Source organism: Pezoporus wallicus, unplaced genomic scaffold (assembly GCF_028554395.1).
Source record: "Pezoporus wallicus isolate ANWC-B61680 ecotype Strahan unplaced genomic scaffold, APGP_CSIRO_Pwel_v1 contig_8517, whole genome shotgun sequence".
NCBI classification, from domain to species: Eukaryota; Metazoa; Chordata; class Aves; order Psittaciformes; family Psittacidae; genus Pezoporus; species Pezoporus wallicus.
The window spans coordinates 660,885-673,377 of NW_026635263.1; the positions used below are offsets into that span (position 1 = coordinate 660,885).

At 46.5% G+C, this 12,493-nt stretch overlaps 1 protein-coding gene across 2 annotated transcripts; it reads right to left on the reverse strand.

The window, feature by feature from the left end:
* Positions 1 to 238: 238 nt before the first annotated feature.
* Positions 239 to 11,997, reverse strand: ZSWIM7 (zinc finger SWIM-type containing 7). 2 transcript variants are annotated; one of them, XM_057415332.1, is made up of 5 exons: positions 11,919 to 11,997; positions 10,115 to 10,136; positions 6,461 to 6,563; positions 1,153 to 1,257; positions 239 to 512 (listed from the first exon to the last, which is right to left on the reverse strand). In XM_057415332.1, exons 1-5 carry the CDS (start codon positions 11,992 to 11,994, stop codon positions 396 to 398), a joined length of 423 nt encoding a protein of 140 aa, XP_057271315.1. In that variant the 5' UTR covers positions 11,995 to 11,997; the 3' UTR covers positions 239 to 395. The 2 variants fall into 2 exon arrangements, with proteins under 2 accessions (XP_057271315.1, XP_057271324.1); XM_057415341.1 differs by lacking the exons at positions 10,115 to 10,136; positions 11,919 to 11,997 and adding an exon at positions 7,275 to 7,758.
* Between the last annotated feature and the right edge of the window lie 496 nt (positions 11,998 to 12,493).

Genomic DNA, 12,493 nt, shown 5'->3' on the forward strand with positions numbered 1-12,493 from the left:
CAGTAAGCACAACAGAAACACCAGTCTCAAGATGCTGAGGAATCCCTGCCCTAATCCCTGGTACAGGTTTGACAGTGATGAATCAGAAATTGTAGCTGTAAAAAACAGGCTGTTTGTATCCCCACATCACAAGCATATAATATTACAGATTAGTTCAGCCATCTTCAGATACCCCAAGAACAGCCTAAAGAAATGAAGCTGAAGTCAACATAGGCTTTTTAACATTTATTAATTAATCTACCAATTCTAATGCTAATTAATGTCACACTTGGCTGCAGCACAGGAAGAAACCTACCATCCATGATGAATATTTGGCAGCCTTGTAGGTACAAAAAAAGCCAGCAACACAGCTGGGAGGGTATACAGAAAGCACATCCACATGTGATACAGATCCTTCATCCTTCATCCTCTTCATCAGCCAGTAAGATGTTTATGAGCTGCTCCTCAGACACTGTTAGTTCCTGACAGGCTCCCATGGCCCGACTGAGGTAGACAGCAAGTATATGTTTGCACTGCAAATAATAGCAAATAATAGCACAGCCAAGTTAACAGCAGGAGCTACACAGGAATGTCAATGCTCTATCTGGAAGCTACAAAAATCCATCCTGGTCTAATGAAGTGCTCTCCCCTCCCAGGAACGTGGTTCTCTCTTGGCACACCAAGCCCCAGCACAGGCTGGTGCTCCAGTTGGCTCTGGTCAGTTCTGCCGTCAGGATAACATAATACAGCGATCTGACACACAACAAAGTGTTACTGGCCTCTGATGTCCTCCCCACAATTGCAGATCAATTGGTTACCCTGAGCCCTTCCTCACTGGCACCAGGTGAACACCAGCCACACCCCATGTGGCAGTCCCATTAGCAGCAGTAGCCCTCATTCCAAGCGAGCAGAGATTATTCATCTCTGGAAAGTCAGAGCAGTAATGCCTAAGTAAGAACAAAAACCCTCTCTAGCCCTTGTAAAGCTGAGCTCCACCCAAATACCATGACTCCCAGTGGGCAGATGATGCAGTGGGTCAGGCAGAGCCTGCATGGCCAGCTCAACACTCATGCATTTACTCCTTGGAAACTTCAGACTGCTCAGGTTCAATATGCAGAGCACAGCTTCTCTCCTGCTCCCTGTCTCAGCCCCAAGTTAAGGCAGACAGCTTACCAGAAGGCTCTCACTCTTCTGCAATACACTGAACCCAAAAGCAGGACATGTGCAGAAGTGGCAGGAACTATAGCAGGTGTAGAGTTTGCCTGAGCTCCCAAGAACCTGAAACAAAGGCAGATGGAGGGGGTGAAGTCAGAGGCAGCGTTCACTTTTAATTTCCCTAAGTCTCAGCCTGTGTCTGGACTGATGTCCCTTTTACAATGACTCACTGCATGCAGCTGGCAAGTGGGTGTCACAACACAAAAGCTGTCACAACACAATCCATCTAATCTTGAAGCTCCTCAGCTTTCTCTCCACCTCTCTCCCTACAGGCGAGGAGTGCTCCCATACTTGCAGCAGACCTCAGACTCCAGTGACTTCCCTGCTGCTAAGAGATCAGGAAAAGTGCAATGACACCAAGCACAGAGCCCCCTCCCCTGATCTCCCATAGCACAGCGAGCTGCCAGCCCCTCCAGGATAGATGAACATGATGAAAACTCTCGTCACAGAAAACCCATTTGAGAATCCACCACAGGGCTGGGAGTGGAAAGAGAGCAGCAGTGAGCACTTGCAGTGAAGCCTTTTCTAACCAGCTCCAGTGGCTGATGGCTGCAAAAGCTCTTGCTGTTCTGCCCCCAAAGCAGCTGCAGCTATTGGAATCTAGTTTTGTCTGAATAAACAAAGTTAAGTCTCCAGAGAAGAAGCCTCTCTGCTCCATCTCTGGTTTGGGAACAGCACTGCCTCCTTTTCCCACATGCTGTTCCTCTGCGAGGCTGGTACTGAGGCATATTCCCTCTGCACCATGGGCACAGGATGTGGGATATCAGGTGTGGGAAGCATTCATTTCCAGCATGGAGAGGCTGACGGGCAAGCTGTGAGCTGCTGGAGCTGACTGCGTGATATAGGAAAGCCAACGTATGGATTATTTCTCTTTTGGTTTCCTCAAGACTGGGAAATAGATTTTAGAAAGCTACTTTGAGATCCAGCTGCTTTCCCCACTCCTATTGCAAGGGAAGGGTCTGCAGGAGCAGGACACACAGACTTTCAAGCAGAAACTTGACTCAATAGCATAGACTTCACTAATGCTTTGAGGCCTAAACTGAGTGCACTTCATGGCTAAGACACAATTACCACAGAGTATTTGCCATGATGTGTCTCTTACTGCCACAGAAAGTGCTTTGAGTCTGCTCCGTGGCCCCGACAGCTGGCACTAACTCTTCCTGGATATTACAGAAAACAATGGAGATTTACATGGGTGTAATCACCAGCAGTGCCCTCCTCTGCAGACAAACCCTGGTCCTCTGCAGACAAACCCTGGGCTCTGGTGGCACAAGACAGTCCTCTCCCACACCAGGCTCTAGATTCTGATTGGGTTTGTGGCACAAATACACCTAAATCCAAAGAGAAACACAAAGAATTGAAAAGACAGTGGAGCTCTGCAGAATGCTGCTCCCCTCCAGGACAACCCTGGCACTCCTAAGTCCCTGCTGAGGAACATCACCCACCCTGGTCCAGAGCTGCACATGCAAGGGGTGCCTTCCCCTGTCCCCAGGAGCTCTTTCTGCACTCCTTGCCTGACACGTAACATTCACAAGTTTAAGCTCTCCCACAGCAGCACCTATGCCTCCTAATCCCCCTTACTCCCAGTGAATCAGGACACAAGACTCACATTCCCATTTCAGAGTAAACCATTTTGTTTTCAGTCTGGCCTTTTACCCTGCACCCTCCTTATACTCCAGGCTGAGTTTGTTTCACTTGTGATAAGTTTGTTTTTCTCTAGGCCCTTTGATTGTTTTTTCCAAGATGAAGGATTCCGATGGTGCCTTTCCTTCAGAAGTGTTTTGCTTGAGGAGGGGGGGCGAGACACAGACATTGCCAGATTTGGCCTGAGTTTAGTGTTTCCCCGTACTGACCTAGATGGCAAGAATGCATATTTCTGTGTAATAAGGCAGACTAAAATCCAAAGACCACGAGAAAAAGGTGCCTCTGCTTCTGGCCAGCTGCAGCCAAGGCAGGCGCAGGGGTGCTCTCTTGGACCTGAGATGCTGTGAGATTTCTTTCCCCTTCCCTCCTTCCAAACCTGGCAGCTGCTGGCTGCACAGTGAGGAAAGATCACCTTGGTGGTGGTGTCCCTGCCAATGTGTGAGGACGCAAGAGACCAGCTGTGACAGCAGTTGCTAGGTGGTAGACAGAGCTAGGCAGCACTACAGCCTGTGCCAGGACCTGGTGCTGAAATCTTTCACAGTGGGGCAGGCTGCCATACAGCTCTAGGAAATTAATTTAAAAAGACATAAAACAGCAGAACCCGATAAAAGTGCAGGATGTGAGCAGTGCAGGTGACACTTAGCAGGAGGGCTAAAGCACTGCCTCTCCTCCTCCTAACTGGCTTCACTCTCACAGCATTTCTGTAGCTCAGGCATAGCTAATACGTGCCCAGCTGCTGCCTGCTCACCACTTGACACTTGACAGCTCCACCATCAGCCACATCCACCATCTCTGCAGCAGGTAAGAATTATTTATCCCTGACCTGGAGTTACAAGGGTTGGCTTTAGTCTGCAGCATGGGCAGGTGTCATACAAACCCTTCTGGGATAATTAACAACTCTGAGCTAACATCAGCACTTGAATACCTCATCAGTATTCATCGGTGCTACTCTTATGTAGCAAAGGCATTAATGCCCAAGCATTAAATGACAAATCATAGGTTTCCTTTGACTGATGGCTCTTTCTTCTCCCATCTCAGTGCCTGAGGGCAAGAGCTGCTTACACTACAGGCTGCAGGCCTAGGGCCTGTCTGAGCAGAGCCATCTTCCCATGAAATAGTACCTAAGATGTACTGGATGATACGGAGCACAAACAGCATTTTAACCTGTGAAGTGTCAAAATCTCAGGTTTGGCTGCGACAACCCAAAGGAGTTTCACAGTAGGACCAGCCTCATGCCACCAATGAGAAGAGTTCTCCAGATCCAGCTGCAAGTGAAAGCATCACCTCACATTCCAGCTCAACCACACCTGGGTGCAAACACCAGATTTGCAAACACTTTCTGGGGAATGAGTGAAAGGGATGACTGTGCGTGTGTCCAGGCAGCTACGGATGCCCCTCTCTCCCTACTGCACTGGGCATGCTTCCCTGCAGAGAGAGAAGTGCACACAGCTGGGATACACATCTGCACCACACACACACATAATGAAGAACCAGGGACACTACCCAGCTACTCTTCAGTGCAGGATCCCACTCATTGTTTCAGTTTCTAGAGCCCCAGATTGCGTTTCTGTCACTGCTCCAGCCTGTGGCCTCAGGGGAGGCTCTGCTCTTTGTTTCTGCATGTCAGACACATGTGCTGAGGAAGAATTTCGCAATGGGACCAGCCTGACACCCCCAGAGAAAATATCTCTTTGTATTCCTCTGTTAATGAACTCAGCAGCAGAGCCTTAATCAGAAATCAAGCTCCACTAAAGAGGAATGATGCTCAGAAGCACTCGTGCACCTGCAGGCAGGGACTGCTTCGTGTACGCTGCCTGTCATCTGGGAGGACACAGGCATAGACCTTGGGTGATGCAGTAGGGCTGCTCACATCATATCCACCAGCTACCAAGTGTGCTCAAGGCTGACCTTTTCCTACATTAACTCCTGGTGATCAGCCCTGACCTACCTGCCCAGGGGCTCCTTCTCTGCTGTAGCACATGAAGTGTTCAGCAGAAACCCTGCCCTGCCTAGAAGAGGGTGTCATGGCTGCAGCCAGCACATCAAAGCTCTCTTGCATGCTTCTCTGAACTCTTCCATGTTTCATGAGGCTTCTACATCTAAGAGATGTATATTAAGCCTCTTCAGATGCAGGTAACTTTGCCATGCTGCAAAATGCCGTAAGCATGTGAGCACACATTTAGGCTCCCTGGAAAGACCAGAAGCTCTAAGCAGTCCCTCTCATCCTTCAAACAAAAGGGTGCTAAGTGAAGGCTGTGTATCCCAGCCTGCAAAGCTCTGCAAGGAGAATGTGACTATTCTTTGCCTATTGGCATATTGAGCTGAGCAACAGTAAAAAAGGAAAGGCCTTTAAGCATTGAATTATGAGGCAGCTGCTATCTCAGGGTCCTGGTAGCAGAGCTTCTTAGGCTTTACCAAACACCCACAGGCAAGCCCTCAACTAAAATCAAAGGCTGTGTTCTTGGGCCCTGTGTATTTATGAATCATGCCTCTCTGGAGGGGGCAATGTCCTCTCCAAAGCCCCAGAAGTGATAAAGGCTCTATGTACAAAACAAGCAATGCAAGCTCTGAACATGTGAAAAACGTTTGTGTCATTACCCAGGCCTGGCTTTATAGCTCTTCTCTTACTCTAGATGACCCCAAAGCATCTCAGTACATCCAGGGAAGGAGGGAAGGCCCTTTGCAGGGAGGATATTTGGAAATATTCCTCTTCATTGCTACAACACTGAACAAAGAGATCACTGGTGTGTGGAAAAAGCACAGCACCAGGTTCAGTAGTGGAGGGGGTTGTGCTGTCTGAGGGGGTTAGTAGTGCTAAATAGTAGGATTTGGGTGCTTCTTTACCAAAATCTTATAAGCAGAGGATCCCACTGCTTTAGCTAGGGTGCAGCACACAGTGTCTCTCTGACTCTGACCTGCTGTGGTCTCACTGGTGCTGAGGCACAGTAGATCAAGAAATTGTGCATACAACAGAAAAGTCAGAAAGAAGTGCCAATGGCTCCTCACCTAATGAGCCTCAGCTCCATCTCCAATCCTGCGCTGTAAGAAGTTTGATCTTTAGGGCTAAGGTGAGCTCTTCTCCCTAAAATGCCATTTTATGAAGATGCTTCTGTGATTCACAGACTTGGCAACAGTGAATTAGTATGAAACCCACGGATTTGGCCTGCACTGCTTCCTCCAAGGCAGCAAGGATCCTGTTGCCAAGCAGAGGTCAAGAGTGTTCAGGACACTGTGGATCTGGAGTGCAACAGGGAAAGAAACGCAGTGATGGCAGATAACACTCCATTGCGTAGTTTGTCAAGAGGAAGGACTGCCTTTGCTGGGTGGGATGGAAGTAATAAAGCAAAATTAGCAATTCCTGGAAAACTTCCTCTGACCATGAAACCCACAAACATGTAAAAAATTGTCTTTGACTGGCTGGGAGCCACAAAGAAAATGGTAATGTACAAGGCTGTTCTAATTCATGGCTAATGCTTTCCAGTATCACTTTAGGAGTTTGTAAAACACTGATATTCTCTCTGTGTTTATCCAAGTGCTCTTCCACATACTGCAAGTTAGCAAAATATTGGCTCATATGTCAACTGGAAACCCCCAGAAAGTGAGACTGAAGAGGAGTAGGTACCTGGTATGCAGTCCTTCCACTGGGGGATGTGACTCGGGTGACAGAACGCTGATCCACCAGATCCAAAGCTGGGACAGCACATGGGCCAAATATGAACTTCAGCCTGAAAGAGAAAGTGTTTCTAGTAGGGTCACACCACAAAAGGAGATCACTTGGCTTAGCCTTATCATAGGAGATAGCCCTATGGTGTCCAGAAAGCCTGTAGCCAAAGGTTCCCATGACTTCCCAAAACCCCACCAGTTACAGCTCCATTGATTGTGCTACTAAGCAATTAAGAGCATTTGTCATTCTCAGCTCTGCTTCGTTTCACTAAGTGACCATTAATCCCTGCCCTGTCCCTCCGAGGACACCCCAGGACTCAGTTCTTAAGGACAGCCTCTATCCTGCGGGCTATGCAGACCTGGGTTTTGATATTCTTAAGATAACTTTCAAATTTCCAAGCTGCTCCTAAACAGTCCCACATTTCTTTGCAAAATCCCACTCAGATTTAATTACATGACATTTAAAAGATTTTTCTTACACAGGACATTACATCTTGTGTGTTTCTTCTTCAGCCCTATGACCCAAACACTACTCTGGCTGTCTGCTGCACAAACAGGGCATGAAGTGATTCCTGTCCTGAACTAAAATGAGACAAAGTGCATCAGAGACACAGAAGTGAGTCTTTAGTCAGTCTCTGTGACTGTGACACAGCGTTAGCCATGTAGGCAAGGAGATATCTTTGAGCAGCATTTCTGGCTTGACAGTCACTTTAGAGATCACTCATTACTGAAAAGGGAGGGTAGGTGAAATAAGAGCCACAGGCTGTCCTTACAGTGATCTGAGCAGCCTTTTTGTTAGTATTCCCATAGTTCTTCCGATGCAAATTCTGTGCAGACAGAGCACTGGAGATTTACCAATTTATCAAACAGTGAATCTAGACTCTAAAACTGGAAACTCTGCTTCTGCCCAGCACTCTAAATACACCAGGTCTTCTTTAAGGGAAACTGTACCTCTGGCAGCAAAAGCAAGACATGCTGGAAAAGAGAAGATGTAGGAAGGAAATCCTAGGGGATGCACAGTGCTGGGGTTAGAGGCAACAGGCAGTGTCACACACCCAGCCCAGTTAACCCTGTTGCAGTAAACTGTCACATGAGGACAATGAGCATAAACAGGGGTTTTAGTGGGAGCAGCATCAGGTAAATGAGCACATGGAGCCAGACTCACTAATTTTAAGGGGAAAAGCGGCTTGTTCTCTGGGACACCTTAATTGTACATACAGGCTGTCCTGGATGAGTTGCCCTGGGCGAGATTATTGATCAGTTGGTCTTGAATCCCACCTCCAGCCATGGCCCACACATCGTACTTTACAGCAAAGACAGAGCAAGGATGATATGTAGCTCCTTGAGCAACAGGAAATGTAGCAGCAGGGCTCCTTCCTCATCCCAGGGAAATTGGTTTAAACCCCAGGGAACAAATGAATCATTTTGTAGTGATTGTATCTCCTCTATCACAACTAAGTTCTAAATTATTCTTTCTCTACCCACCAAACTGCATCAATAGAAAGCTAAAGACCATCAGGGAAATACTTAAGACACTCCACTGCACATGACGCCACTGGATAGTGGTAGTTTTACATCTGTAATCCAGCTTCCAGCAGGGCTCAGAGACAGCAAATTTATCTCAGATAAAACCCAGGGACAGCACATCCCTTACGTCACTACATCCTCCCTAAATCCACTTTCCTTTTCCTTTCCTTCCAAGCAGGGCACATCACCATGCAGGGATGCACTACTGCACAGGCTTCATGGATCAGAGGGTGCCTGGGGTGGAGTAGAGACAAAGCTGGCCAGGTTTGCTCAGGTGTATGTTTGCTCCCTGCAAAACATTGCCTTTACACAACTATCTCCTTAGCCTTGGTGCTGCACATCCTGGCAAGGAGTTCTTTATATCCTGCTGGTGCTGTTGCAAGTTTCTATGATAAGCTCTATGTCAAATATGGACATTGGTTCCTGTAGCCTATTGTCCAGACAGCCCATAGACTTAAAAGTTATTCTAGACTTGTATACCCAGCTGGTCTGAATGTGTCCCAAAGAGCTCAGGGGCAACTCAGTTAACTTTACAGACCTTTTATCCACTGAGAAAAATCTGTGTAGTTGAGATTAGTTACAAGGATAAACAACAAGAAAATCAGCAGTGATGAAAAGATAGCACAAAACATAAGCAAGAGAACAAAAGAAATCAGAGGAATGTTTCCAACTCCAGTGAAGACACAAAGAGCTAAGGCAGAGCCCTGGCGTCTCAGCAGCATGGCTGACCTATGTGTCTGAGTCAATCTCATTGATAACAAGCCAAGGAGACAGACTTATTCCAGCAAGACCAAACTTCAGTTGCACAAACTCAAGGCAATAAGGATTGGCTTCATCTGAGGACTGAGAGGAGGTGGGTGGGGGAACACTCAACGTAAGACATTCCTTAATGATTAGGTTTGGACTACAAGGCGGCTGAGTTTAATGAGTTTCAGTAACTCTTTCAAATTTAGGGAATTCTTTTTCCATATACATAATTCTATCAGTCTAACAGGAAATAAATAAGGGAATGCCCAAAGGAAATTCAAAGACTTCAGAGATTTGGAAAACATTCAGAAATTAAATCAGAATTACTTCTGAGCTGCTGGTCATGGGGGATGGAAATCTGACTGCCAAGAGTTACCACCCAACTGCTATTAAACTTAACATGGGAATTTCTTTCCTCCTTTTTTCTTTTATGACAAGAAGGAAACAAAAAGTTAAGAGAGTTGTCAAATATAATCCTACCCTTCAAAGGCCATTGTGGTCCTAGAAGAGGAAGCCAACATGCATACCTTTCACAAGTGTTATGTTAGGTAACTTTAGACTCAAAGATAGTAAGGCCTGAAGGATTCTTGGTGATCTCTCCTGGCTCAATTATAGGCAGGCAGGAACACAAAGTTAAAGATGAATCTGAAAAGCCTTTCTTACTGTGATAGTGCCTTTTCTCTACCTTCAATACCAATTAGTGAGGGTCTACAGAAGTTGCGAACCTTGGTTCTCTTAGGAGACTGCTTGGAAATGACTGAAATATTCCCAAGCTTTAATCAACACCAGGGTGACGAAGCTGACCTGAAACCTCTTCTAAACAGAAGAAAACTCTCAGGGTAATCTTCAGTTAACAATTCTCTTGTGCAGAGAGATGATATGTACACTTCTCCCTTTCTATCACACATGCCCATGACTCAGATGGAAGAAGGGATCTCAGGATGTTGCTGTGCTCACAGTGATATGAACACAGTGGAGATGCAGCACTCCAACAGCATGAATCACTCTGAAACACAGTCCACTCTCACAGAAAACTCATCCCAGATGTGAGGGTGGACTCAGAGCTCAGGTTAAACATTCCGTGTTTCTGCATGTTTAATCCACCCGAATTAAAGCAAGTCATTACAAGGAGATTCAGCAATACAGAGAATTTCATGAATCTCTGGAAAAATCCTTGAGATTGTCTCTTTGGACCTTCATTTCCACTACTACATAGCAACTCTGCATGAGAAACACGTACTGGTCAACACAGGAAAAAAACAGTGGTATTATGAGAGCAGATTATCAACTGCCCTTTAGCAGGACACCTGGGATAAGAGCTGAAGCAAAGGATACTCACCCCAGCAGCAGGTCATCAGGGACTGCAACAAAAAGAAAACGAAATATGATTTTGCTGAACTTCCCCACTGTGACAGACATCGATATCACAGGCAGGCTGGGGTCTCCCTAATGTGCCCCACCATGAGGCCACACAGGACTGCACTACTCTAGCCATCCTCTCCAGCCATCAAAAAACAACAAGGAGCAGCAAAATGATCAGTTATGGTAGTACTAAAGCATGTATCAAGTACAGCAATCAGAACCACAGGGATTAATTTTCAAAAGAAATGCAGAATCCCAAATCTACCCACTTTTGTAACACCTGACTTTTAAAAGCATTCAAGAAAAGGCATAGGGCCTCAACATCTTACTCTGCCGCTTTAAGAAGTTGGTTAAAAATATATATATATTAGTTTCCCTGAAACTCTCTTGGCATGAGTTGAGAACTCTGGCATCAAGTCTTTAAAAATGTTGTTCTTTTCTCAGCACAGTCTTGCAGGGCGCCACTAGTTTATAGCTTTTAATACAGCCACAGAAACACAATGTCTTCACTTATTGGAACTTCTTGTTAAGATGGAAAGTTACACTTAGGAAAATTTGTTTGTTGCCATTTAGGCTCTGATCACCCTGATCAATCTGACCCTTCTGTTTTCACTAACAGGACACAGTGTACTGTGTCTCTGTATTCCAGTGGAAGATTGGGACTTCTGACTTTAAAATCCTTTGTTCCAACAATTCAAGGTATTCTCTATGATTTAAGCTTTTGGTTTGACTTTACCAGCTTTATTCTAATTTAATACCCCAAAATGACCGATCGGTTTGTTTCTGCAGTTATGCCTCAGCGCACTATTTTGCTTTAAGGAGAAGTATACCTTAAAATAATGTTGGCCTTTTTTTTTCCCCCCTCCTAGTTTACAACAGGATTTATAAAGCTCTTCTAAAAATTTACATGCAGATTTTGGATCTACTCTAACCTGACAGGAGCCATACTGCAAGCATGTCAAAAAGGTGTCAATGTGGTCACTCTGCCAGTTTAGACATTAAATCTCTGCTCATTCCCCACTCACATGTAGTGCTCAGACCTCTCTGAACATTTATTTGCTTGGGTTTAGCGCATTTAAAAACACTCCCTTCCTTAGGAAGAGCCATTCTGCACTACTTATCATGCAAACATAAAGAGTAATATTCTTTCAGCACAGATGACAGAACTACTTTAGTAATCCGAAGTGCAATGAAGGTAATTGTTCTTATCTACCTGTCCGAATTGGCCAAGATCTAACTGCTGGTTTCCGCTTGCTTCATTCAAGCAACGGTAAAGTTGTTCTCTGCCCTTGCTCACTAGCACCACACCCTCTGCCGGTCAGTCATGAAACATCATCGTTTATGTGAAGGTTTCCCTTTCAACTCTCGTTTTGAAATTAGCGAGTCTATAAAAACAGCAGGACATAGGCACAACAAAATGCCTGCCTAGAAATATGTAAAGCATCACCCCTTGAATGCAACCACTTGCACTATAAACTCGAAGCAAACAATATCTTGAATGTAAGTACCACATTCAAAAACATGTCCAAACTGGTCTGATTTGCAAAAGGGCTTGACTTCGAGAAGGGGGCTACTCCTCATTATCTGTGCTTCAAACCCCTTTGTGTTGTCTTCACACCGGGACAACTGGAAACACCCAATATAACCTGCTGCTCCTGAAGGTGAAGGCCACCCAGTAGGCTGGAGATGGGAACCAGGGGATGCCAACAGCCCTCACTGCTCACTGAAGGTTACGACTGGCCCACCGCCTGCTGGGATATTTCTGGGTTTTATTTACGTACCGTGTGAGGTCTCCTTAAAAGCCTTTTTGATCTCTCTCAAAAGCTCTTCTGCTACTGCGGGCAGGGTACTGTCCATCTTGTTGGCAGGGTACTGTCCATCTTGTTGGCTCTGGCCTTCTGACTGGAAGGAAGCAGTGGGAATCATTACACTGCAAATACCATAGACCAGGACAGGTTAACTGGGCACCACTACATCCCAACCCTGCAATGAGGCCAAAAGCATCTCCACCACCATTTGAAACGTGTTTTTCACACGTTCTCAGAACAAAGGGTTTCTCCACAACAGAAGAGTGTTTCTCAGACCCCCCCACGTGTGAACACACCCCGTGGAAGCGGACGGGGGGACACAGCTGGCAACAGGGAGAGGCCCTGGCCCGGGCCGCCCCGGCTGCTGCCCGCTGATCTTTCACAGAAGGGCCGGGAGCCGGCAGGCCTCAGCAGCGGGAGTCCAACCAGCACCGCCACTCCCCACCGCGGTCCCCGGGGGCTCTCTCGTTACGGCGGAGCCGCGTCGGAGCTATTTAGAGCGGCCGGTCCCGCGACAGCGGCCCTGGGGCCGGGCCTACCTGTACCTG

Bases quoted from the DNA above. Each gene is read 5' to 3' on its own strand.
- ZSWIM7 (XM_057415332.1), bottom strand. From the start codon at position 11,994: ATGGACAGTACCCTGCCCGCAGTAGCAGAAGAGCTTTTGAGAGAGATC. The intron at 1,258-6,460 runs GTACCTACTCCT...CCTTTGTTTCAG, and splicing joins GTGGAAGGACTGCATACCAG to GTTCTTGGGAGCTCAGGCAA. The intron at 513-1,152 runs GTAAGCTGTCTG...TATTATTTGCAG, and splicing joins AGAAGAGTGAGAGCCTTCTG to TGCAAACATATACTTGCTGT.